The sequence below is a fragment of the Podarcis muralis genome, chromosome 13, assembly GCF_964188315.1.
Source record: "Podarcis muralis chromosome 13, rPodMur119.hap1.1, whole genome shotgun sequence".
Taxonomy (NCBI): Eukaryota; Metazoa; Chordata; class Lepidosauria; order Squamata; family Lacertidae; genus Podarcis; species Podarcis muralis.
Window position 1 is genome coordinate 18,487,480 of NC_135667.1, and position 25,529 is coordinate 18,513,008.

General features: G+C 48.2%; 1 protein-coding gene across 1 annotated transcript in view; it reads left to right on the top strand.

Moving 5' to 3' along the window:
• The window catches only part of PRKCG (protein kinase C gamma), a 52,895-nt gene that overhangs the window by 8,038 nt on the left and 19,328 nt on the right, over window positions 1-25,529 (top strand). The window contains exons 2-5 of the mRNA XM_028702277.2: window positions 13,901-13,932; window positions 19,697-19,779; window positions 21,746-21,857; window positions 23,919-24,050. Of these exons, the coding sequence (XP_028558110.2) occupies window positions 13,901-13,932; window positions 19,697-19,779; window positions 21,746-21,857; window positions 23,919-24,050 (359 nt within the window). The remainder of the gene's footprint in view (window positions 1-13,900; window positions 13,933-19,696; window positions 19,780-21,745; window positions 21,858-23,918; window positions 24,051-25,529) is intronic.

A 25,529-nucleotide genomic window follows, 5' to 3' on the forward strand; every position in this document is an offset into this window, starting at 1 on the left:
TGTCCCCTCCACAGGGCAAAAATCCCCCCACCATACTGGGGTGGGAAGGAGCTTCAGTTCGGAACAGGTCAGAGAGGCAGTGGAGTGTAACACTTTCTTTCAGTGCTATTTTGCTCAATTAAAACAATCTCTTCCCAAGTGGCAGTTTGTCCCGTGGAGGAAAACTTGCAGGTACCTATATGTTTTGCCCAGCAGGCCAAAAAAATATTAGGACTTGGGAAAAACCCCTGATAATAATCCCTGCTCTTGAATCTCCTGTCATGCCATGCCAGACATGGCCCTGATTCTGCACAATATTTCTCCCTTGTTAACCATTGCCTTTGTTCTGTTATCCTCCATACTATCTAGATTTGTAAGCTCCACAGGGCAGGGAGTTCTGCTACGATTGTGTGACTCTATAAAGTGCCACATACAGTAATGACACTGTATGGATAAGAGGATCCTTCCCAAAGACTGATAAGGATGTGATGAGGAGAAAAGGCTGTTGGAAGAGGTATGAAATTCTGTTTGAAGTTAGCCGAAAAGGCAGCTGTGTGTCAGCTTGTGGAAAAACCTGGAGCTTCGACACCAGCACCCCCGCAGCCTCAGGAGTTAGTGTCAGGCGGAGACAAAATATGCTAAACCCCTCATCTCTGTTAATGACTCACATAGCAGAGGGCACAGAAGTCTTTATAATAACTACTAACTCCAAAGACATACAAACATTTCCATCCCCATTTGGGGGATGTGACAGCTGGGGACTTGCCACATAGACACCCAGATCTTACCCTCGTATTTATTTCATTCTTTATTTATTTATAAAATCTTGTGAGTCAACGTTTGTAGCCCATATTGGGTGCTCAAAGTGACATAACACAAACATACAGAGAATCTATTTAAAACGCATTAAACACAGTAAAAGCAGAAAAGTAAAAATAATGAAAACCGTCAACCCTAAACTCTGCTAGAATTTAAGGCAGAGAAGAAACAACAGAGGGACAAATCCAGTTCCCGGCTCATAAGGCAAGAAGCAAAGTTGCAGTCTGTTGAAAGTAAGACTTCGCTGTATTCAGTGAGACTTAAAAGATAAAGGTAAAGGTACCCCTGCCCATACGGGCCAGTCTTGCCAGACTCTAGGGTTGTGTGCCCATCTCACTCAAGAGGCCGGGGGCCAGCGCTGTCCGGAGACACTTCCAGATCACGTGGCCAGCGTGACAAGCTGCATCTGGCGAGCCAGCGCAGCACACGGAAACGCCGTTTACCTTCCCGCCAGTAAGCGGTCCCTATTTATCTACTTGCACCCGGGGGTGCTTTCGAACTGCTAGGTTGGCAGGCGCTGGGACCGAGCAACGGGAGCGCACCCCGCCGCGGGGATTCGAACCGCCGACCTTTCGATCGGCAAGTCCTAGGCACTGAGGCTTTTACCCACAGCGCCACCCGCGACTTACTTTGAGTAAATGTGCATTTGCTTGGGCTGTGAAACAGAATGCTGGCAAAGGCTGAAGAAACCAAACAGTTCCCACTAGTGTGTCAAATGCTCATTTGGGAAAGGGGCCAACCACCCCAATCTCTCTTGGGAAGAAGGTCTTAAATGGAAGTTACCACCATAAACACGGTCCTTCTGAAGCAGGCTAAAACATTTCACCTGTTGATCTTACAGAGCAGGTGCAGTGGCATATAAGGGAGAAGATGCTGGGATAGCTCAGTTGGTAGAGCAGGAGACTCTTAATCTCAGGGTTGTGGGTTTGAGCTCCACATTAGACAAAGGATTCCTGCACTGCAGTGGCTTGGACTTGATGGTCCTTGTGGTCCCTTCCAGCTGTACAATTCCATGGTACTTAGAGCAACAGGACCTAGGACCACTGCCTTGAACTGGGCAAGGAAGCCCAGCGCAGATGGGTCATGCACCAGAGTAAAAACACTTTTTCCTACTCAAGCTGGCTAACGAGCAGGCTTGCTTTAGTCTGCAGAACCTGAAGCTCCCGAGTCATTTTCAAGGGCAGCCCAGTGCCAATGCATTCCCATAGCAGTTAAACTGAGAGGTTACTGTTGCATGCATGAGAGCGTGCTGCATCTCCTAGTCAGAAAGGAGGGATTTCAGCTGGTTTGTTGGCCAAAGCTCATGCAAGGTGCTCTTGACTGTGACCTTCACCTGGATAACTACCAGCAAAACAGGACTGAGGAGTAGGGTAGCCCCTTTTTGAACCAGCACTTACTCCCCTGCTTTAAAGTGCCGTTTGGTCTGCAGATGTCACCAGGCAATTGATACTAGGTGTTTAGCTCTGTGTCATGAAAAGCTTTGCTTGCTGATTTCCATAGAACAAGGTCTCACTTCCAGACAGCCTGTTTAATGAATGTTCATCCTGATTTTTTTGTACACTGTTTGCAAGGAGGTTAGACAACACAAGCTATTCATGGAAAAATCATTCTGATCTTTTATATGGGGAGGCTTCACAATGCAATTGTTACCCACAAAAAGTGTGGGTTTTTGAGGAAGTGGATTTGTTGCAAGAGTACCAAGTCAACTTTGATTATGCTACTTTAATTTGCCAGTATGTGATTGAATCCCACACGAAAACATCAACAGTCTGGAAGTGTCCTAAACCTCAGTTAAAGACAGAGACACAAGACAGGTCCCCCCACCTTGGTTAAGTAGAATAACTACCATCTCCTGGTTCCATAAGCACAATTGTGAATGATATGTTCGCCCCACCGGTCATTTCTCTAATAAGCATGCTTGTGTGGTCCATAAGAAAAACCACAGCCATGAACATGCCATGTGAGTTCTGAGATTCTGCTAAAGCATGGGGCCACGTGTGCATTTTGACATGGTGTGCAGAAGTTAGCATCCTGAGAATCTTAGCTTTAAGTAAAATGAACCAAGTTTCTAGTCCTTAAGGCTGTAAAGATAGGTCTTGAAAGAGTGTTAATGTTAATGCTTTGCAAGTAGAAGGCCCCAGGTGCAGTCCCTAGCATCTCCAGGGAGGGCTGGGGAAGATTTCTAAACGAAATTCGAGGAATTTAAATTGGGGAAAACATCATGGCTTTCCTGTATAACCTATGGTTTGGTCCTTAAAACAAGGCCTGCAGTTCAATTTCAGGTTACCACTGAGAGCACAGTGGCAAAAACAGAAGGCCTTTTTCCAGAGCCAGGAGGGATTGAGTCCTGCATCAAAATGCAACTCCTTCTAGATTCTAGTGCTACTGAACTGCAGCATGCAGAGCGAAGGGTGGGGTAGGGGAGTATTGCTAGATGTTGCTAGAGCTGCCACTTCCAGTCCGTGCCCTTTGCTACCTAGATGCCTTTTCCTTCCACCCTGTCTGTTTAGTAGAGCTGCACCCAAGTGTTGAAAAACAAGTGTTAATTGCCACAACATAATAAAATAAGTAGGGACACGGGTGGCGCTGTGGGTAAAAGCCTCAGCGCCTAGGGCTTGCTGATCGAAAGGTCGGCGGTTCGAATCCCCGCGGCGGGGTGCGCTCCCGTTGCTCGGTCCCAGCGCCTGCCAACCTAGCAGTTCGAAAGCACCCCCGGGTGCAAGTAGATAAATAGGGACCGCTTACTGGCGGGAAGGTAAACGGCGTTTCCGTGTGCTGCGCTGGCTCGCCAGATGCAGCATTGTCACACTGGCCACGTGACCCGGAAGTGTCTTCGGACAGCGCTGGCCCCCGGCCTCTTGAGTGAGATGGGCGCACAACCCTAGAGTCTGGCAAGACTGGCCCGTACGGGCAGGGGTACCTTTACCTTTACCTAATAAAATAAGTGGGACGCAGGTGGCACTGTGGGTTAAACCACAGAGCCTAAGACTTGCTGATCAGAAGGTCAGCGGTTCGAATCCCCGCAACGGGGTGAGCTCCTGTTGCTCGGTCCCTGCTCCTGTCCACCTAGCAGTTCGTCAAAGTGCAAGTAGATAAATAGGTACCACTCCGGCGGGAAGCTAAACGGTGTTTCCGTGTGCTGCTCTGGTTCGCCAGAAGCGGCTTTGTCATGCTGGCCACATGACCCAGAAGCTGTATGCCGGCTCCCTTGGCCAATAAAGCAAGATGAGCGCCGCAACCCCAGAGTCGGCCACGACTGGACCTAATGGTCAGGGGTCCCTTTACCTTTAATAAAATAAGTGGTGTGCAGCGAGGAAGCAAATCCAGCCAGCCTATTGGTTGGTTTGCAATATTAGAATAAGAATTGCTGACATATCTGTTTAACAGTTCGTGCTTTGTTGGATTTTAAATACTAAATGTGTTTTTGTGTGTGTGTGTACACCCACCCACACCCATCCACAAATTGTACAGTGAAGCCCCTTTACCCTGGCCATGGGTTGGACAAACCATGTGGTCATTCTTTCTAACCACCTACCACCTTGTCCACCTTCAAAGACATTGACAATTAAACTTTTGTTTCTCCTTAGGTCTGTATGCATTTATGTGGCAGCAAGTTCCTTTTAAATCAACAGGACTTACAGTTTATGGTTACAGACTCTGCTGACATTCACCTACTATGGTGGGCATCTGCAGATGTTTGCCTGTTCTCCGTTCTATGCAGACAGAACTCTCTCTTGAACTTTATTCCCAAACCCGCTGACCTCCTCCTGTACCATTCACAACACTTTGATCTGCAAACATCAGCAAATACAGTAAAATGGTTCAAGGCCTGGTGGCAAACATTATCACCTGCTAATGTCTTCAGAGCAAGCTGCTGTTAAATGCAGAGCGGAGGAGCAGGGGGCCGTGTGAACCACACACCACACAGTGCCTGTTTATTTTGGCATCACTTTCCAAGATTATGCACGCCCCAGCAAAATCAGAAGTGTCTATGTGGAGCAAGCATTGAACTGTGTGCAGTTTTGGAATGATTAAAACACATGTTCTCATGGACACACAGACTGTCCCCTGCAAAGAATAATCCAGCAGTCATAGAAATGACCGCTCCCCGCTTAAAACCGGGGGGCGCCCTTTGCGTGGACGCGTGCAGCCCCTAGATCTGGAGCGGCTCCAACAGCATAGGCTTGGCTTTGCCTTCCCTCAGGTGGGATACCTGGAGGTCTCCGCCTACCTCAGTCAGTTGTCCAGTCCCACCTGGGGGAAGCGTTGCCAAGGAGACCAGGCCAGGTAGGGGAGGGATTACCTGCCCACACAATAGAGGGAGGATCTTACCTGGGAATCCTCACTTGGCTCCAGAGCTCTGATGCTCCCTAGGTCCCCGGCTGGGGACCGGGGAGGGAGAACGCCCAATGCCTGAGCCAAGGTCTACCCACATTTGAAATTTAATAAAGTTGTGGCCAATTTAATCCCATAGCACGTTGTCTTGAGTCGTTATTCCACATGACGGGGGGACCGTGCAGGATCTGGGGACTCCGCCTGTCCACGCAAAATATTTATATAAACCCAGTCTTTCCCTGTTCATCAGTGGCTACTAATTCTAATGTCTCTTTTCTAGCTCCTCTGTCAGAGGTAGTAGAGCTTCTGAACGCCAGTTGTTGGAAACTTCAGGAGGGAAGGGTGCTCTAGTGCTTAAGTCCTGCTTGCAGGCTTCCCATAGACATCTGGTTAGCCACTGTGAGAACAGGATGATGGGTTAGGTGGGCCATTGGCTTGATCCAGCGAGGACTTCTTATGCCCTTAGTCTTAGTGTTAACCCTTATAGAACTCAGCAAGGAGGAAGATGGGAAGAAATGCTGCTTGTGGGCTTCTCTGAGGCGTCTGGTGGCCTAATCCAAACAACCTTTTCTTACGTTCTTTTGCTCAGCACCCCCTAACAGGTGGGGTTATTGAGCTGATTATAGGGCATAACAGGCACAAGACTAAAGGCTTATCCATACTTCCTCATGTCCCATTGGTTTCCCCCAGGGAAAACTGCTCTTTGGCGCTCAGTCAGAACAAACAGCAATTCAAGTTTTCCTCGGGTCGCCATTTCTTCCGATCTATCACTAAAGAGTGGGTTTTCCCTCGGAAAGGAGCGAGGCAAGGGGGAAACTGCTTGGACCCGTTCTTTCTAGGCACAGGACAAGCGGAAGTATGGATGAGCCCCCAGGGTCGTTCCTGATTGTTTACTTGCAGGCCCCGGCTCCCTACTTGACTTAAAGGAGCAAGGGTGAATCTTGGATGAAGGTTCAAGTATGTCTGCCCCTTCAGATAATCAACGAACTACCTTAGATCATATTTCCATACAACAGAGAAACTGCCTCATATGTGATGCTGTAAGGAGCTGTCCAATTTTGTAAGTGGGTTTTCTTCAACCCTCACATTAAAATAACAATTATAATAAAGGGTTGGGGCACTGCACTCCCAAATAGTCATTGGTAAGTCTTCATGAGGTACTTCCTGATCCTAGAGTCCTTTATAGTTGTGATTTTAACATGAGAGATGATACATACAACCTATTTGAAAGGGTGTGGACTCACCAGTCAGTAGATTTCTCTCTCTCTCTCTCTCTCTCTCTCTCTCTCTCTCTCTCTCACACACACACACACACACACACACACACACACACACACACACGACAATGTCCCCATTATAGGGATATATGGTTTGGGGTGGTCCAAATCCTATTTTGGTGTACAACTGTGTTTAACCCCCTTCCCACTTTCCCGTACTGTTCTGAACCTGGTTTTAAAAAAAACAACTAAAAAATAGGGAACTAGGAACTGCAGATAAGGAACTAGGATAGGAGCCATCTTCAGCTTGTCAGCCTTGTTTGTTGTGATCCCCATTAAGGGATCTCTAGGCTTCCCCCTCGCTGCTCCTCCACTGAGAGAAAAGCATCACCTGTCAAATGTCCGCTTGTCATGAGGCAGCTGTAAAAGGCAGAGAGGCTCTGACAGGGACAGGGAAAAAGGCTGGCAACCCGAACTGTGGGGCAGAATCTATTCTTTGCCCAGAATTCAAAGCCTACAATTCTGGGTTATATCTCAGCATCCTTCCTGGCCACCTCCTGCTCTGTCTTTGTCCTCACATTTTAAAAGCTGTAAAGATGTAGAGTGGCTTTGATCCATCCCTGGAACACCAAGGGATCTGGAAACTTGAAGACATAGACCTGTAGTGGGGGGGAAATAAAGAAAAACACCAGTCAGAAACAGAGAAATCAAACCCTTTCACTGCACCCATTAGGCTTTCCTCCCTCCCCACCCCCAAAAGAGGTGGGATCAAATGTTTCAGGGTCTTCACCACCACCGCCCCACCCCGCCAGCTTTCCTTTTCCAAACATTTGTCAGACCCAGAGATATGAGCTGTTTTTCTTTCTACACCCCCTTTTTTCTTAAAATATCTCCACAGAATCTCTGGGTCAATTTCTCTGGTTGTATTCACCCACTCAGGCCTGGGAAGAGAACGCCCCTCAGGCATATATATCTTCGGGATCTCTCCTTGTGGAGTAATTGCTACGAAACATATTTCAGCTCACATTTCTTATCCATAGTTGGGGGGGGGGTCTCTCTGTGTTTAAAAATAAGTTTGTTTTTCCTCTTCACAGTTTTTTGGTGATAAATGGGAGACACACTCCCCTGTTGTACTCATATATTAGAATGTGGTAGGGGTGAATTCCTATAAAGCAGGGTGGAGATAGAAAACACAATACTGGAGAGACGGAAAGGGGCATCAGTCTTCCCAAGTCTCCTCCACCAAACTTTTCCATCTATTTACATTTCTTAGAGCTCCAGTAAAGAAAAAAGTTGCTTGGGAAATAGTGCTGTTTTTGTGCCGGGGGGGGGGGGGAGAAGACATGGGTGTGAGGGGGATTCAGCCCTCCCCTCCCTCGCATACTATGCTTTATGTTGGTCCGACATCTCCACCCCTCCCTATAGGAATCCAGTTTTAAAACACATGTCCGCTGTGATTATGTATCATTTACCCCAAGAGGAAGATCTACCTTAGAAGGAAGAGCCCACCTTTTGTGCCTCCGCATGAGTCACTGTTCTATTATTTATTTAAGATATTTTTAGGTTGCCTTTTAGGGCCTAGCCCTCACAAGCTTCCAACTTGTAAGAGCACAATATACATAATAAAATTAGATACAGTATACGGTATATAAAATCATCACTAAAAACAGCAGTACAATCCAATAACTGTTTTGCTGAATAAGAGTACCATTCAACCCAGTTGTGGGCATGTAAAATTTTGCTGCATCTCTTGCTGTATGAATTCATCCTTCCTGCAGCAATGACCAAAGAACTGTAGAGTTGAAAGTGATCCCAAGGGTAATCTAGTCCAACCGCTGAGAATGCATGCAGCAGAATGGCTTGCCACCAGTAGAAGGTGATTGGAAGAGGTGAGGCAAGAACAGGGACTCATTCAGAGATGCAGTGGGCAGCCTCCTTTTGCGGTAGGTTCACAAGGTGCATCTATCTGTCTATCTATCATCTGTCTGTCTGTCTGTCTGTCTGTCTGTCTTGTATGACAGGCTAAAGTGCCCTGTCACACATCTTAGGAATTACTATCCTTGCTAGCGATCATGAATTGGCAGGCAGTAGTAATTATTTTGGATTACAGTGCAATCCTACCTGTTCCTATTCAGAAGAAAGTCCTATTGAGTGCAGTGGCACTTACTCCCAGGTGAAATGCAAATAGGACTGCCTCCTTAATCTGGAATAAAAGGGTGGTCTCCTCAATGCCAGCCACCTTTATGCCCTCCTGCTCCAAACCCACACTCCTCATGTCAGATTGCTGCCTCCCCTTTATGGCAGAAACTCTCTGCTTTTAACACACACTTTCCTGCCCTGCAGAAATTCAACAAGTGGAGCATTCCCCCACAAGGATATGCAGGGATGAGGGAAGTTGCACACGATATGAACACACTCCTGTTTGCTCTGCATCCAGTGAACTCCCACTGCTGGTTTGAGAAATGGTATACACATGACTCCAGCTACAATCCATATCCTGTATCCATACAGTTCTTTCTTGTGAAACACAGCATTTCGAGTTTTGACGCATCTTCCCCACAAACCAGCTTTGATTCAAACTGAGAAAAAGAACAGCCTTGCTGTGCTTTAAGCCAGTAATGCGTACACAGCATGTCTTATTTGTTTCTAATGGCACAAAATCTTCTACAGCTTCCACACAACACCTTCTTCCTCCAAGTCCATTCCCATATCCCCCACCCTCCTTTACTCTGGATTTACCATTTCTACCTTTTTTTGTTTGCATATCAGAATTTCTGCAGATATAGTAAAACTGGATGCAATGAAAAAATAATGCAGAATAGCAGTTTGGTGAGGACAGTGTCATGTGGATGCTGGGAAAAACCCTGCATACATGAGCAGAGTCTACAAAAACTATTGTGTGGAACTGGACATGCCCCGTTTTTGTTTTTGTGTGGACGGGTGGGCAGGAGGAACAAAATTTGTGACCACCATTCCTGGCCCAGAATTCCTTTCTTTCTGATTGCTCAGAACTCAGGGCTGCTGAATCCTAATTCTTGCCCCTTAACCCCTTTCTTTCACAAACAGCCAAAGAGTCCTACATTTCTCAGGCTCCTCCCTCATGTCCCCCCACCCCACCCCATTTCCTATTATTTCTCATTTATATTTAGACCTGGAGTAACCAGACTTCACACCTGCCGAAATCCCCTCTTTTAAAAGATTGGGATCCCTGCCCTCTTATGCTTCTGGCTGTACTGATTAGCACCCCACTTTCAGTCCTTGGCATCTCTGGGGAGGGTGAGGAGAGACACCTGCCTGAAACCCTGGAGAGCTGTTGCCAGTCAGTGTGGACAATACTGAGCTAGATGGACCAATGACCTGACTCAGTACAAGGCAGCTTTCTAGTGCCCAATTAAAAACTTACCATGAGTTAAAATATGTGTGCGTTTGTGTATGTGGCAGAGAGGAGATGTTTGCAGCTCGCTTTTCTAGCACCTTGTTTCCCGCCCCCCTCCTCATGTTCCCAGTTGCTCTTGTCATCATAACCTCCTGCTTGGCTAGTTTATTCCTTGTGTGCATTTTTAATTAAAGCCAAATGCTGAACCTTAAAATAAAAAAAGCGACATCATCAGTATTCTAATGACTACAAAGAGAAGTACAGACAGACACACACACACACACACACACACACACACACACACACACACACCGTATTTCCCTACATGCTGAAAGACGCTTTGCCATCTCCAGTGTCTGTTAGAGCTGGTGGAACATTGAGATACTGGCTGTCAATTTTTGGAGACTATTACCATGGCATGTGCGTATGTGTGGATTTAACTAGCTGACATATTTAACTAAGAATCCTGGCTGTTCCACTCCCCCCCCCCCCTTTTGCTTCAGTCGTAAAGGTTCATACTACAGGAGAATCCTGGGTACTGTAGTTGGTTAAGAGTGCTGGGAATGGTCACTGTGTGGCTGTGTAAGCTACAGTGGCCAGGATTCTTTGGGGGAAGCCATGGGACGCGGGTGGCGCTGTGGGTTAAACCACAGACCCTAGGACTTGCCGATCAGAAGGTCAGCAGTTTGAATCCCCATGACGGGGTGAGCTCCCGTTGCTCGGTCCCTGCTCCTGCCAACCTAGCAGTTTGAAAGCACCTCAAAGTGCAAGTAGATAAATAGGTACTGCTCCGGCAGGAAGGTAAACGGCATTTCCGTGCGCTGCTCTGGTTCGCCAGAAGTGGCTTAGTCATGCTGGCCACATGACCCGGAAGCTGTACGCCGGCTCCCTCGGCCAATAAAGCGAGATGGGCGCCGCAACCCCAGAGACGGTCACGACTGGACCTAAGGGTCAGGGGTCCCTTTGCCTTCACTTTTATGTGCCTTAAATGTGTAGCGTGGCTCTGACTGTGGTCAACCTGTCCAGGTGAGGAGGATAAGGAGCAGCAGCAAATTGTTGGACAAGAGATGTGCAGGGTCCTGTGCCCTCTAAGCTAGCATGCCGCCCACAGGAGAACACATTTGCCCGTTGTCAGCGTTGAAATAAGGTTTACCTGTTAGTCTAGTGTTGGCTTCTGCACATGGAAATGTGGGGAGAGAGGGTGCCATCTTGTCCTTTGCCTCAGGCAGTAAAATGAGCTAAGACTGTATCTGAAACTACCGTATTTTTCGCTCCATTGGACGCACCGGACCATAGGACGCACCAGACCATAGGAGGGGGAGAACAGGGGAAAAAATTTTTTTCTTGTTCTTCCCCTCTAAAACAAGGTGCGTTCAAGGTACATTCACCAGAGCTTGTGGGGCTGGCGGTGGGGGGAAGCGCTGCTTTCCCCCACCGCCAGCCTCAAAGATCTCTGAAGCCTTTGGAGCGCAGCGCCCCGCTGCCCTGCAGAGGTTTGCGCGCAGCCGTCCCCAAGCTAGAGCAGTGAGACGGAGCCCTCCGTTTAGCTGTTCTGGCTTGGGAACAGCCTTGCTAGCTTCTGCAGGACAGCGGGGTGAAGGCACCCCGCTGTCCTGCAGAGGTTTGCGCGCAGCCGTCCCCAAGCTAGAGCAGCGAGACGGAGCCCTCCGTCTCGCTGTTCTGGCTTGGGAACAGCCTTGCTAGCCTCTGCAGGACAGCGGGGTGAAGGCACCCCGCTGCCCTGGAGAGGTTTGCGCGCAGCCGTCCCCAAGCTAGAGCAGCGAGACGGAGCCCTCCGTCTCGCTGTTCTGGCTTGGGAACAGCCTTGCTAGCCTCTGCAGGACAGCGGGGTGAAGGCACCCCGCTGCCCTGGAGAGGTTTGCGCGCAGCCGTCCCCAAGCTAGAGCAGCGAGACGGAGCCCTCCGTCTCGCTGTTCTGGCTTGGGAACAGCCTTGCTAGCCTCTGCAGGACAGCGGGGTGAAGGCACCCCGCTGCCCTGCAGAGGTTTGCGCGCAGCCGTCCCCAAGCTAGAGCAGCGAGACGGAGCCCTCCGTCTCGCTGTTCTGGCTTGGGAACAGCCTTGCTAGCCTCTGCAGGACAGCGGGGTGAAGGCACCCCGCTGCCCTGCAGAGGTTTGCGCGCAGCCGTCCCCAAGCTAGAGCAGCGAGACGGAGCCCTCCGTCTCGCTGTTCTGGCTTGGGAACAGCCTTGCTAGCCTCTGCAGGACAGCGGGGTGAAGGCACCCCGCTGCCCTGGAGAGGTTTGCGCTCAGCCGTCCCCAAGCTAGAGCAGCGAGACGGAGCCCTCCGTCTCGCTGTTCTGGCTTGGGAACAGCCTTGCTAGCCTCTGCAGGACAGCGGGGTGCCTTCACCCCGCTGCCCTGCAGAGGTTTGCGCGCAGCCGTCCCCAAGCTAGAGCAGCGAGACGGAGCCCTCCGTCTCGCTGTTCTGGCTTGGGAACAGCCTTGCTAGCCTCTGCAGGACAGCGGGGTGAAGGCACCCCGCTGCCCTGGAGAGGTTTGCGCACAGCCGTCCCCAAGCTAGAGCAGCGAGACGGAGCCCTCCGTCTCGCTGTTCTGGCTTGGGAACAGCCTTGCTAGCCTCTGCAGGACAGCGGGGTGAAGGCACCCCGCTGCCCTGGAGAGGTTTGCGCGCAGCCGTCCCCAAGCTAGAGCAGCGAGACGGAGCCCTCCGTCTCGCTGTTCTGGCTTGGGAACAGCCTTGCTAGCCTCTGCAGGACAGCGGGGTGCCTTCACCCCGCTGCCCTGCAGAGGTTTGCGCGCAGCCGTCCCCAAGCTAGAGCAGCGAGACGGAGCCCTCCGTCTCGCTTTTCTGGCTTGGGAACAGCCTTGCTAGCCTCTGCAGGACAGCGGGGTGAAGGCACCCGCTGCCCTGGAGAGGTTTGCGCGCAGCCGTCCCCAAGCTAGAGCAGCGAGACGGAGCACTCCGCAGTGCTCCGTCTTCCTGTTCTGCCTTTGGGCTTAGCGGCGCAGCCTGCATTCGCTCTATAGGACGCACACACATTTCCCCTTAATTTTTGGAGGGGAAAATGTGCGTCCTATAGAACGAAAAATACGGTAATTTAAAGACCGTTTCTCCCCTCACGAACCAACTTGACCCCTGTGCTCATCATCTGAGACCCTTCTCCATGTTTCCCCTCTGAGGGAGGTGTGGAGAACATCAACACAAGAGCAGGCCTTCTCAGTGGTGGCTTCTCACCCCACTTACAGAACACTCTCCCAGGGAGGCATGCCCGGTGCCGTCGCTACTTATCTTTAGGCACAAGGGGAGGGGGAGATTTCTCTTTCGCCAGGTTGTTTGCTTTTAATCATCTGCAGCCTCCTTCACTGGCTGAAATTAGTTTATTTTAAAAATACAAATGAGTTTTATATTTCATTTTGTTTTAGTTTTATGCTGGTTTTAATGTATGTGTTACTTTTCTGTTAAGTGTAGCTTTGAGTTACTTTTTGATTAAGAGAGAGAGAGAGAGAGAGAGAGAGAGAGAGAGAGAGAGAGAGAGAGAAGTGATTGATAAATTTAATAAATAATAATGCACGGAGGCTGCAATCCTGCACACACTTACCTGGGAGTATGCCCCCCGCCCAAACACAGTGGGACTACTGGTAAGTAAAATTCATCGGATTGTGCTTTCAGTCACCCAGCGATAATTATCGTCAGTGTAATAGAATGGAGGATTCTGTTCCCACCCTCTGCTTATGGAGATTGTAACCCATGCTAGGGATTATGAGTATGTAACCAGGAGGATTATTGTTATTGTAGGTTAAATTATCCAGTTAATGGACATAAATTTGTATTAGGGTTGCCATATTTCAAAAAGTATAAACCAGGACACCCCTTTTTTTAGGAAGACCCCAAAAATGTTGAGCCCCCCCCCCCCGAGTCTAAGATGTATGGCAACCCTAACTTGTATGGGTACAAGAGACTTTGCATTTTTGAAATCCACACTGCTTTCTGGCATTCTAACCACTCAGCATGACTCCCTTCCTATAAGTCTGTCTTATCCCCCACCTCTCCCTGGCACATGAATGTGCTGCTAAAGTCACATCTAAGGGATTTGCTAGCAGAGTGCTCCTTAAAGCTGGCGTCCTACGCTTTGTGTGAGCTAACAACCTGTTTCTTTTCTTCCTTCTTTTTATTTTAACTTTCTATGCAGGGGGATTGGAAAGCAGGGGCTCCAGTGCTTAGGTAAGAACTTTTTTTTGGCTTTCCTCTCTGGGTTGGTCCTCCTTTCATGAGGAGAGCACCACATGTTGTGAAAGCACAATCAGGCATATGAAGCACCCCAGCAGGGTCACAGCGGGGAAGGAATTGCAATTTTATAAAAGAGAGGTTGCGGGAGCGGAAGCCACATTCATCCCTCAGCCCAGATAATGTGGTGGATTGCTTGTAGCACGTCAGTGTTCAGGGAAGAAGGGCACTCTGCATGTACCTCAGAGGCATTCTCTCCACTCAGTTTGTATGTGCATAAAGACAAATTCTGGGTCAGGAGTTTGCTCTTGGGGGAAAAGGGCTGCTGTAACTTGAAATCTTTCTTCTTGATGGCGGTTCCATGACTTTTACAACAGATCGTAACAGGAACAGTGTTCTTGTGACATGGAGTTAGGGAGAAGATACACCAGTTGAATTTGTTTCTGTTGGGTAGCTTTTCAATTTACAGAACCTCTGTGGGAAGACAAAGCAGCAGATCTAGTTGGAACAGGAAAGCTGGGAACAAAGGGCAGGATTCACCCAGTATACCTGAAGGAGTGTCTCCACCCCCATTGTTCAGCCCGGACACTGAGGTCCAGTACCGAGGGCCTTCTGGCGGTTCCCTCACTGCAAGAAGCGAAGTTACAGGGAACCAGGCAGAGGGCCTTCTCGGTAGTGGCACCCGCCCTGTGGAATGCCCTCCCATCAGATGTCAAAGAAATAAACTATATGACATATAGTTTAACATAAACTATAATGACATAAACTATATGACATTTAGAAGACATCTGAAGGCAGCCCTGTTTAGGGAAGTTTTTAAATAAGAGCCAGGGCACCTGGGTTCTTTGGGAGAAGAGTAACTTCCTGTGGAGTACAGGCTGGCATGTAGGGGACAGAAGAGCTGGGATTCAGGACTCACAGGCTCTTAGTAGGAAGGGAGAGCTGGATTTGTGTGGGTGCTGGGCTGGGTTGCTTCTAATTTCCCTAATTCCCTTTTTAATCAGGCAGTTCACACACACATGGCCCCTGAGCCAGGTTTTATTGTTTCGCTGAACTAGATTTCTCCGTCTATTTTAGGGCTGTGACTTCTCTCTCTCTTCTTGTATTTTATATACACTTCTGTCTCTTCCGCTCCCCTTGTACCTGACACTTCAGTCCAAATTTACCTTCACATTTGCACCTGCCTCCAGCTTCCTTGTGCTCTGCCCCCACCACGGTCAGGAGTGTGTGTGTATGTGTATGCCAGTATACATATGCACAGGAGTGTGGAAGATGGCAATTACACCGTCCACCAAGATACTTGTAAAGTTAGCCATAAATCTCCACCTCATACTTAGAAGATCCTACCTACATTGGTTTCGGTATGTTTGGAGGGCCAACAAAATCCACCACAACTCAAAACATGTTCAAAGTATGTTTGGAGTTGTGTGTATCCACTTCACATTTTGTGCATTTATCAGGAGTGTTTTCTTCCACTGTGTGTGTTCATTTCAGAATCCCCCCTGCACACGCCCCCAGAAACAAACCCTGCGCTTTATGCCATTACTGTATACACATTTTCCCCCTATATAGAAATGGTGGTTTGTTGTTGTTGTTTTTTGCATGTTGTTGTTGTTTAGTCATGTCCGACTCTTCGTGACCCCATGGACCAGAGCACGCCAGGCACTCCTGTCATCCACTGCCTCCTGCAGTTTGGTCAAATTCATGTTAGTGGCTTCAAGAACACTGTCCAACCATCTCATCCTCTGTTGTCCCCTCCTCCTTGTGCCCTCCATCTTTCCCAACACCAGGGTCTTTCCCAGGGAGTCTTCTCTTCTCATGAGGTGGCCAAAGTATTGGCGCCTCAGCTTCAGGATCTGTCCTTCCAGTGAGCACTCAGGGCTGATTTCCTTAAGAATGGAGAGGTTTGATCTTCTTGCAGTCCATGGGACTTTTTTTTGTATAGGAAATTATAATCTATGATGTTGCACTAATTCTTCGGATCAACCTCCGTATGAAACTGCCATATGTGGTTACCTTGCAACTCCCTACTCCCCTGATTTTAAATACATATATACATTTATTGACTACATTTTTATCTATGTCTCCTTCTCCAAAAAGCTTAGGACTGCATACATGGTTCCCTCTCCGCTTTATTCTGACGAAAATCTCACAACACAGGGTAGACTCAGGCCATGTACATGTTAATGGCTGACAATGCAGCAAGATCATCTGTCTCCACCACCACCCCTTTGCTTCAAGAGTTGCATTTGTATGCTGTCGTACACACCAGATGTCTGCACCCGATGACCTATTTGCTTTCCCTGCCCCTGCAAGCCCCTGCAACTCCTCTGACTCATATTCATGAAGCTGCCATCTGCCCATGTGCAATGGCTGCCTCAAGTGTACACACCTCAGTTTCACTGTGAAGTGAATGTGGCTTCAAAGCAGCAGTCTTTCTCAAGGAAGTACAGAATAGCTCTGCATTGTGGGTAACATTGTGCGTATACACAGATTCAAAAGCCTGTGGTGAGACTGCACTGGAGGAAGAGTAAATGATAATATAAACACAATCGAATACAGAGTTACTGGTTTATGGTCACCCAGTGGGCTTCATAGCTCAGTGGGATCACGCACTCTAGCCACTATTTGATCACACCAGCTCTCCAGCACTGTGAAGTATGCAGCCTTCCACTAAAGACCAGAAGAGGAGAGTGGCTCCTTATCCCTTTATCCTCCAGTATCTTCCTGTGGAAAACCACACACAATTTGGTTTTCATCCCACAGGGGAAAATATAAAGTCACCTATAAATTTTCCTCTGCTGGGAGTAGGGGAAGCAGCTTGTGGAATGTTTTTTTCCCCCTTCAGCAGACAAACTGGAGGGTAAGTGGTTGGTAACCCATATCCTTCAGGCTTCTATGAAAAACCACATCCTGCGGGTTTTTTTTTTGCAAAATAAGTAAAAAGCCAAAACGATAAACAACACATGCCATGTGCAGTTAGGTCCTCATTTATCCATAGGCCTTGCTCACATGTCACAGAAAAACATAAGTTAATTGCTTACTGGGTTGTGCCTTTCTGGTCTGTTTTGCTCCTCCCTGCGAGCATACGGAAGAAAGAAATTCACGAGCCCTGGCTTAGCGTTATGTCTTAACCAGGGACTGCGTCTTGTTTCACTGCCAACAAACCACAACCTATCGACGAGATTTGTTCTTGGCATACTGACTGTGGTTCGTTGGAGCAAAACAGACGATTCCTGGTTCAGACAAAAGTGTCAGCAGGGGAAAGAGCCCTTTTAGGCCCCGTCATGACATGTGAACTGGGCCGTGGACACAATTGTGCTTAATTAGACAGCACGGATGTGCTCTACTGCACACCCAATGAAAATGTAAATGCACATGCTCTGCCATGTGCTCATGCCCTTTCGCTTGCTGTGAGATGCGTGGCCCCCCCCACAGACACCTTTCTCCGCAGGTCTCCAAGCCCCCTCTCTGATGTTCGCCCTCATGCATGTGAGCACGTGCAGAAATTCTCCCATGAACATACATTTCGGGCCTCCCATCCCTGCACATTTTCACAGGCTCCTATGTTTGTCTGGAATTTCCTCCTCTACCAGTTGCACTTGTGAAGAAGAGTCATGCTGGCAAGCCAGCACTTAACACCTGGAGATGCCCCTACCCTGCCTTTCACAAACATTCATGTCAGCTCCCGTCCAGTTTAATATTTATGGCTTCCCCGTGCTGCTTCTTTCCACAGTGCGATTTCTGGGTTCAGGTTTCCCTACCCCAGGGAGGCCTAAGGATCTCCGCCTGCCTGCCTCCCCCCCTAACCGCCCCCCCCCCGCCCCGCAACTTTATTACATTCTGCAAAACACATCTTCAGCTCTCTGTGTCCAGACCTGCCGGTTGCTAAGAAACCACACTACAGCTGCTAAGCAACCCCCCTCCTCACTTGCCAGCTCTGTCAACACCTGCCAATCAACTGATGTCCCATATCATATCCTGCTTTTCCAACTATGCATCCCTTTGCCCAGCTGAGAGGACCCAAACATCCTCGTTCCCGCACCCAATTTGCCCTCTTAGCTCATCAGCCGCCAATCCTTTCCTGGAGAATTTAGGAAGTCTGGCTGCAGGCATGCTCCATCATAGCCCTCTGGGTAACATTCCTGCCCCTTCCCACCCCACCCACCCTTAGGTATTCTAGGTCTCAGCACCCACCACCTCCACTTCATGTTGTAATTCCCCTTATGTACGCTGGACATCACACACACACACAGGGCAATGGCTCAGTTGGGAAATCCGTTGCCATGGGAACCCAAGGCACTGACAAAAGTGAGTGAGCAAGGGATATGGATCAGGGATAGGGGTTGCCAACTGACTAGAAGGTCATGGGCTTGGGCTGCCCTTGTGTATTTTACAGTGGCTGGATACGCAGGAAATAGCAGCAGAACAACAATGGCATCTTAAAGATGAACAGGAAATAGCATGCAAAGGTTTCAGCGGCTGGACTGCACACGATCCCCTTCTGTTTGCCTGTTAACTCGGCCCATCTGCAAATGAAACAGGGACAACTCTATTGTGGGGAGGGGGCGGAGGATGGTGTGTGTGTGTGTGTGTGTGTGTGTGTGTGTGTGTGTGTGTCTGAGCAAATGTCTTCCCTGCCCCCTTCCTCTGACTCCGTCCGATCCCCCTCCCCCGCTGTGTGCGGGTACTTGTGGATTCGTCCCCCGCCTGTTGCCATGGAGACCCATCTTCCAAATCTCAGGCCTGAAGATGCTGAAGGCGTGGGGGGGGGGGGGAGGAAAGGAGAGAAAAGTCACCCCCTCACCCTGCACCTGCATTTGCAGACTAATAAATATCCAGTCTCTCCTCTCCCCCCAGAAAGCCCACTACTTGGCTTTAATGGAAAGCCCATGAGTACAAAGTCGAGATCAATTAGCACATATTAATATTAGCCCATTTAGGCAGCCTGGCATACTAACATAGAGGTGGTAAAAGGTTAGGATCCGCCCTCCCTGCCTTCACCAGTTCAGTGAAAGCGGATAGGGGAAGAAAAGATTCTAATCTGCCATAGCCAGTACCAGAAGCCAGTGAGGTGATAGTTTTCTCCACAGCATTAAACACAGAGTACTAAGTTCCAGCGCCGGGAGGAGATCCCATAGCTCAGTGGTAGGCCTTATGTTTTGCGAGCAAAAGGCCTCGCGTTCAGTCCAGGCTTTGTTTTGTCTTTAATGATCAAGTAGCAGGGATAGGAAAGGGACTCTAGCCAGCTGCTGCCAGCCAGAATAGATAACACAGGGGCTGTGTACTTAAAACCCATTCACTTAAAACCCATGACTTCCCCCAAAGAACCATGGGAATGGTAGCTTACCCATCACAATTCAAAATGCAAAGCAAAACTACAGCTCCCAGGATTCTTTGGGGGGAGGTGAAGTCATGTGCACAGCTGTCAACTTTTCCCTTTTCTTGCGAGGAATCCTATTCGGAATAAGGGAATTTCCCTTAAAAAAAGGGGAAACGTTGACAGCTATGGTCATGTGCTTTAATTGTGGTTTGTATGCAACCTGGAATGAAGGACCAATGGCCTGCCTCAGCATACGGTAACGTCACATGGTCATGTTTTTGTGCTGCTAGACACCTGGGTCATGTATGGTTTCGTGACGCAGTTTCCTCCAATAAAGAACAACAAAGATTTATTCCCACCCCCCTTTCTACTCAGCACTTAATCCAACCCCCCCTTTCCCCAGTAAACTTTTCTCTCTTTCTCCGTCCCCTTTCTTAGTGTGCAGCTTTGTCTTGCACAAGAGGTGTCATGAATTTGTCACTTTTGAGTGCCCAGGAGCTGGGAAAGGACCCCAGACAGATGTAAGTGAACCCCTTCATATTGTCAAATTATAAGTGGCTACTTATAACTCTTTTTGCTGCTGCCTCCAAAATTGATGGGGATTTCCGGGGGGGGGGGGGATAAAAATTGGGTTGGTGGGGGAAATGGATAAGCTAACCACTTCTGTTTCCGTGACTTTGGTGGGCAGAGTACTGTGGGGAGGGCTTGGCAGCCAGGACTTCAGGCCTCACTCCTCCACTCCAGGTGAGCGTCCCGGTTTCCTTGCTATTTATATTGCAGAGAGGGGGAGTGGGGAGTGGATGTCTTCATGAGGCTGACACTGTCCCATTTCTGTTGTCCTTGGCCTGGAAATCCCAGGGAAGGAATAAGGAAGGATGGGAGGGCTTGCCTGACTCGCTCCTTCAACTGCAAACAAATTGCCTTGCAGAACTGCTTCGCACAGAACTACCTGTCCCCTGAGTGCCTTCTCAGTTCCATGCACTGAGGCATGTGTCATGCAACTTCACTTGCATCCAAGCTTGCAACATGCATGCCCAGACCTGCATGTTCTTACGGGAGAAGAAGATACATTGGTGGCACCCAGGCCCTAAAGGCAGAGTTGTTAAGCACACGTCTTTAAAAATCTAGCGTTTAGTACTATGTGGTTTTGTTTGAAATTACGTGTTTCTGCCACCCCAATTGTGCTCCGAATGTTGAGTATGTTTTTGTGCTATCATGCACACCTATTTGTTTATTTATTGCAGCTATTTATATACCACATTTACTGAAATATCTAAGCAGTGCTACATGCTTGTGGAATGTACTGTGTACATATTCATAGAATAGTCATGGAAATCCACACCCGTAGACCCCCAATTCATGTTCATAATCCATAATTGTGTGGTAGGAGGACATGTAGCATCTATATTTGAGGTCCCAGAATCAATCCCTAGCATTTATTTTTAAAGGCTCTTAGGGCCAAACTACACATGATGCTAAATGTGTCACTGGGAGCAACATGCATTCCCAACATGTTCACCCCCACCATTTAAATAGCCGCTGTTCATGAGGTTAACCTTTACCTTTTGTGATATGGTCCCAATTAAAATCCTCCCGAGTTGCTATTACATCTGGGAGGGGAGCTTCAAGGTGAGCTTCCCTCCTGGGATGAATTGTACCTTTGTAGGGAGAGGAAAGATGAGGTTAAGCCCTCCATACACCATGACTCTGATCTTGATTGCCCTTCCAACATGGATTATTATTATTATTATTATTATTATTATTATTATTATTATTATTATTATTTTGTTATTTATACTCTGTCCATGTGGCTGGGTTGCCCCAGCCACTGGGCTGATATTGGAGTAAAAGGAAAAATACCGTATTTTTCACTCTACAAGACTCACCAGACCATAAGACGCACCTAGTTTTTGGAGGAGGAAAACAAGAAAAAATATATATTCTGAATCCCAGAAGCCAGAACAGCAAGAGGGATTGCTGCGCAGCGATCCCTCTTGCTCTTCTGGCTTCTGGGATAGCTGCGCAGCCTGCATTTGTTCCATAAGACGCACACACATTTCCCCTCACTTTTTAGGAGGGAAAAAGTGCATCTTATAGAGCGAAAAATGCGGTAATACTTGCAGCTTCTAGTGCTACCCTGGGTGTCACACTGTACATTGCGCACCCCCTTTTTCTCATGTACTTGTTTCCACTCCATGAGCACTCTCATAAAGTGTCCTTTTCACTTGCACACAAACTGCACATTCACATTCCAAGCCATACCTTTTGTCTTCCACGTGCTTCTTAACAACTGTGCATTCTCATTTCCAACCTCTAAAAGGCGGTGGGGGGGGGCTGAGTCTCCCCTAACAACCTGCATGCCAGAGGTTTTTACGGGTGGGGTTGGTAGGGATGGAACTAGGACAAAAGACGCAAGTGTTTTAGAGAATCATGTGTAGGTTCCCTTCGTCATAGATGCTGTGCTTCTGTGCCTTTCCCCTTTGACAGGATCCTCGGAACAAGCACAAGTTCAAAATTCACAGCTACAGCAGCCCAACCTTCTGTGATCACTGCGGCTCGCTCCTCTATGGGCTGGTGCACCAGGGAATGAAATGCACCTGTGAGTAACCATTTGCCTTCCGCAAAAAAGAAATAAATCAGTCCTGTGGTGCTGTAAAGGCTAACTGTGTCATGGGCTCTCCAGAGCAAAAGCCTCTTTTGTCAGAGGTCTGTTGTGGCGTGGGGGTTAAGAGTGTGTGCTATGAACAGGAAATCCTCAGTTCAGAATTAGCTCCATCATGCACTGGGTAGGTAAGGTGGTATTCTTCAACCTCTGCTCTACATCTGCAATGTGGAGGTAGTTGTTGTGCCACTACTGTTAAGACTATGTCCCAGGGTTGCCTCAACAGTGGCTGAGGTTGCATATGTCCATCTTTTCAATGACTTAGGAGAAGTGGTCCATACATGCATGGGCGTAGGCAGGATTTTTGTTGGGGGGGCAGGGCTTTTGGTGGGGGTGGCAGAACCTCAGCTATGTATTTTTATTGATTTTTATTGATTGGGGGTCGGTTGCCCCTCTCTGCCCCTCCTTGGCTACGCCCATGCATACACATCAGCTAGTCTTACAAAGTGGACCGATAAGGCAGAGGGTGTATTATCCATGGCCTCAGTGTAGTGAAAATTAGCTATGATTGAGGCTGGATCTACTTATGCAGCAGGACAAGATGATGGTGCCCTGAGATGAAAGAAAATAGACTGCGCCTCTTAGGAAGATAGCAGGAGGGAGATTTCCTCAAGTAAACAATCCCCAGTCAGAAAACCTAGGAGAGATTCCCCCGTCTGCGGCCTGAATTGGTATTATAGGCTGTTATATCACATCATTCCCACCCAGTGTGGACTGATCCCCGTGGGGATTGGTAGGTTGGAAGGCAAAGAGACCACCAGCAGGTGGAGCTAGAGGCAATGACAGGCAGTGTTGTTCTCCTCCTCTCTGCTCTACAAGGGAAGTACAGTGGTACCTCGGGTTACATACGCTTCAGGTTACAGACTCCTCTAACCCAGAAATAGTACCTCGGGTTAAGAACTTTGCTTCAGGTTGAGAACAGAAATCGTGCTCCGGCAGCGCAGCAGCAGCAGGAGACCCCATTAGGTAAAGTGGTGCTTCAGGTTAAGAACAGTTTCAGGTTAAGAATGGACCTCCAGAACGAATTAAGTACTTAACCTGAGGTACCACTGTACTGAAATTATAACCTCTTAAACCAGTTATAAGAAAGAAGGCAGGCAGACAGGCAGGCGGAGGGAAGTGTCCCATGCACCCATATGGACTAGCTTCCTCCTATCCCATCTTCGTCTTCTGCATGTGTAGGTCTAGCTTAAAGGTAAAGGTACCCCTGACCGTTAGGTCCAGTCGCAGATGACTCTGGGGTTGCGGTTCTCATCTCGCTCTATAGGCCGAGGGAGCCGGCGTTTGTCCGCAGACAACTTCCAGGTCATGTGTCCAGCATGACTAAGCCGCTTCTGGTGACCTTCTGATTGGCAAGCCCTAGGCTCAGTGGTTTGGACCACAGTGCCACCCGCGTCCCTCTTAGGTCTAGCTTAACCACTAAATTAAGCTTCATGGATTTCAGTGGGAGCTAGTCATTATTAACAACAGCTGAATTGATACCCACATTTATATTTGGAGTAAGAGGAATCTGATGGAGTTTTGCACACATCACTATCGCAAGGTAGCACCTACAGATTGTCCTGAGCATACATGGACAGGCTCTTGTGAAGTTTGCGAATTCATGCACGTGAAACTGCCAAATGGATGAAATTTTCATCATCATCATCATCACCATCATCTATACATTGAAATTGCCCAGTTTTATGTAAGCCAAGTATATTGTGTATCCTATATCAAAACATTTCTTAAAAATCTGTTGAATTAATAAAACACAATTGTAGTGAATTGGAAGTTGTTGGTTTTTCTGTTGTTTGTTTTTAAAAGAACAACTAACCAGTTAGTTGCCTGGACACTCCTATGTCTGCTCAGAAGTAAGTCCTATTGAATTAAATGGAGCTTACTCCCGTGTAAGCAGGGTTAGGAGGGCAGCCTAAATGCTGCAGAGGGAACGGTAGCCTTGCTGTCTCTGGTTATCTGGTCCTAGCTTAACTCACCCACCTTTGTTGCCCCCTGCAGGCTGTGAGATGAATGTGCACAAGCGCTGCGTCCACTGTGTGCCCAGCTTGTGCGGTGTGGACCACACAGAACGCAGGGGACGCCTGCAGCTCCACATTGAGACATTTGGGAGTGACGAGATCCATGTGACTGGTAAGAAGAGAATGGTGGTGACTGGGGGAAGTGGGGAAGAATAGGAATAGGTCGGCCTGCTCTCACCTGAAGCGGACTCTTTGTTGACATCTTCATTGGAGCTTAGGTGGGTGACAACAATACAGAATTACGCTTTCTCTGGCATGATGCTCCAGTTGTGGATTGCCTTCTCAGAGGAAACCAATGTTTGGCTCCATCTCTTCTGTCTTCTCAATGGCAAACTGCAGTAGCTCTTTTTGCCCAGTCCTGTGATGAACTAGGATGAGAACCCTTCCTTCCCTCTTATGCTGCTCTCAGTTGTCTCATATTTAAGGGAGCAAACAAGATGTGATGGGGTAGCTAGATCAGAGGCTCTCCTCTTTGGCCAGGGAAAATCCTGCTCAGCCCTTCTATAGCGACTGAGATTTCAACAGCCATTGTGCAAAGCTTATTGCTATAGCAGACGAGGACTAGAATTGTTGTTATTAAATAACATTAAAATAAAAGCTGAGATGTTCAGGGTGCTTGATTCTGCCTTTAAGGGATTAACGACACATCAACACATGTAAGGCAGCCCCATTGCCCAAGTGATCTTGAGAGGTTGGGGAGGAGGTACAACTGCATAACAACGTCATTTCTTCAGCTGAACAAGTCTCCCACAGTGGCTGACAAACCCCACCCTTTACACTTGCCTTCTAAGAGACACAACACAAAAGGAAAAGGGAGTTGGGAGGGAGTAGGGAAAAAGCAAGCCCAGGCACTAATTCTTAGTTACAGGGATCTTGTAGTGAACAGCAGGAATGGAAAAAATTGGCTGGGAGCCAGAAGTTCCTGGTCTTTCAGCAGAGCTTGATGGAGAGGCAAGGCAGCCTCATCTCTCTGCATCTCTTGCAGAGGGATGCAGTTTGGGCCACCAGTACTACTTGTTTTTTGGTGGGTACCAGCCATCAGGGATATATTTTAACTGGAAATCTTCATATTCTAAAAGGGAGCCCTCACTTTTTAAACAGAAACTGTCATGCCACAAATTAAAAAGCTTATTTTTTTTTTTTTTATTTTAGCTGATGCAGACACAAACTCCAGGCATGCTGCTCTGCATACATCTGAAATGGTGTCAGGTGAATTGAGAATGATAGACAGGAAAGTGGGCTGTCGTAGACTTCCAGGGGTCTGGAGCCATGATTCAGACTTCCATGTAGCCTTTTCTGGCTCCCCGTCGCAGGCGGGGATGGAATAAATTATGCAAATGCATGCACACTTGCTCAATTTGCATAATTCATGCAACGTTTGCTTGATTCATACAGATCACAGGATTCAGCTTAGTTTGCTTCTTGGATTGAAAACTGCCTTGGTGCCAAATCTTTGGATGTGCGTTCTTGTGCACAGGGAAGGGCGGTAGCTCAGTGGTAAAGCACCTGCTCTGCCTGGAGAAGTTATCAGGATCAGTCCCCTGGCACAGCCAGTTAGGGTTGGGGGGAAACACCCTCTGCCCCCTGGGGA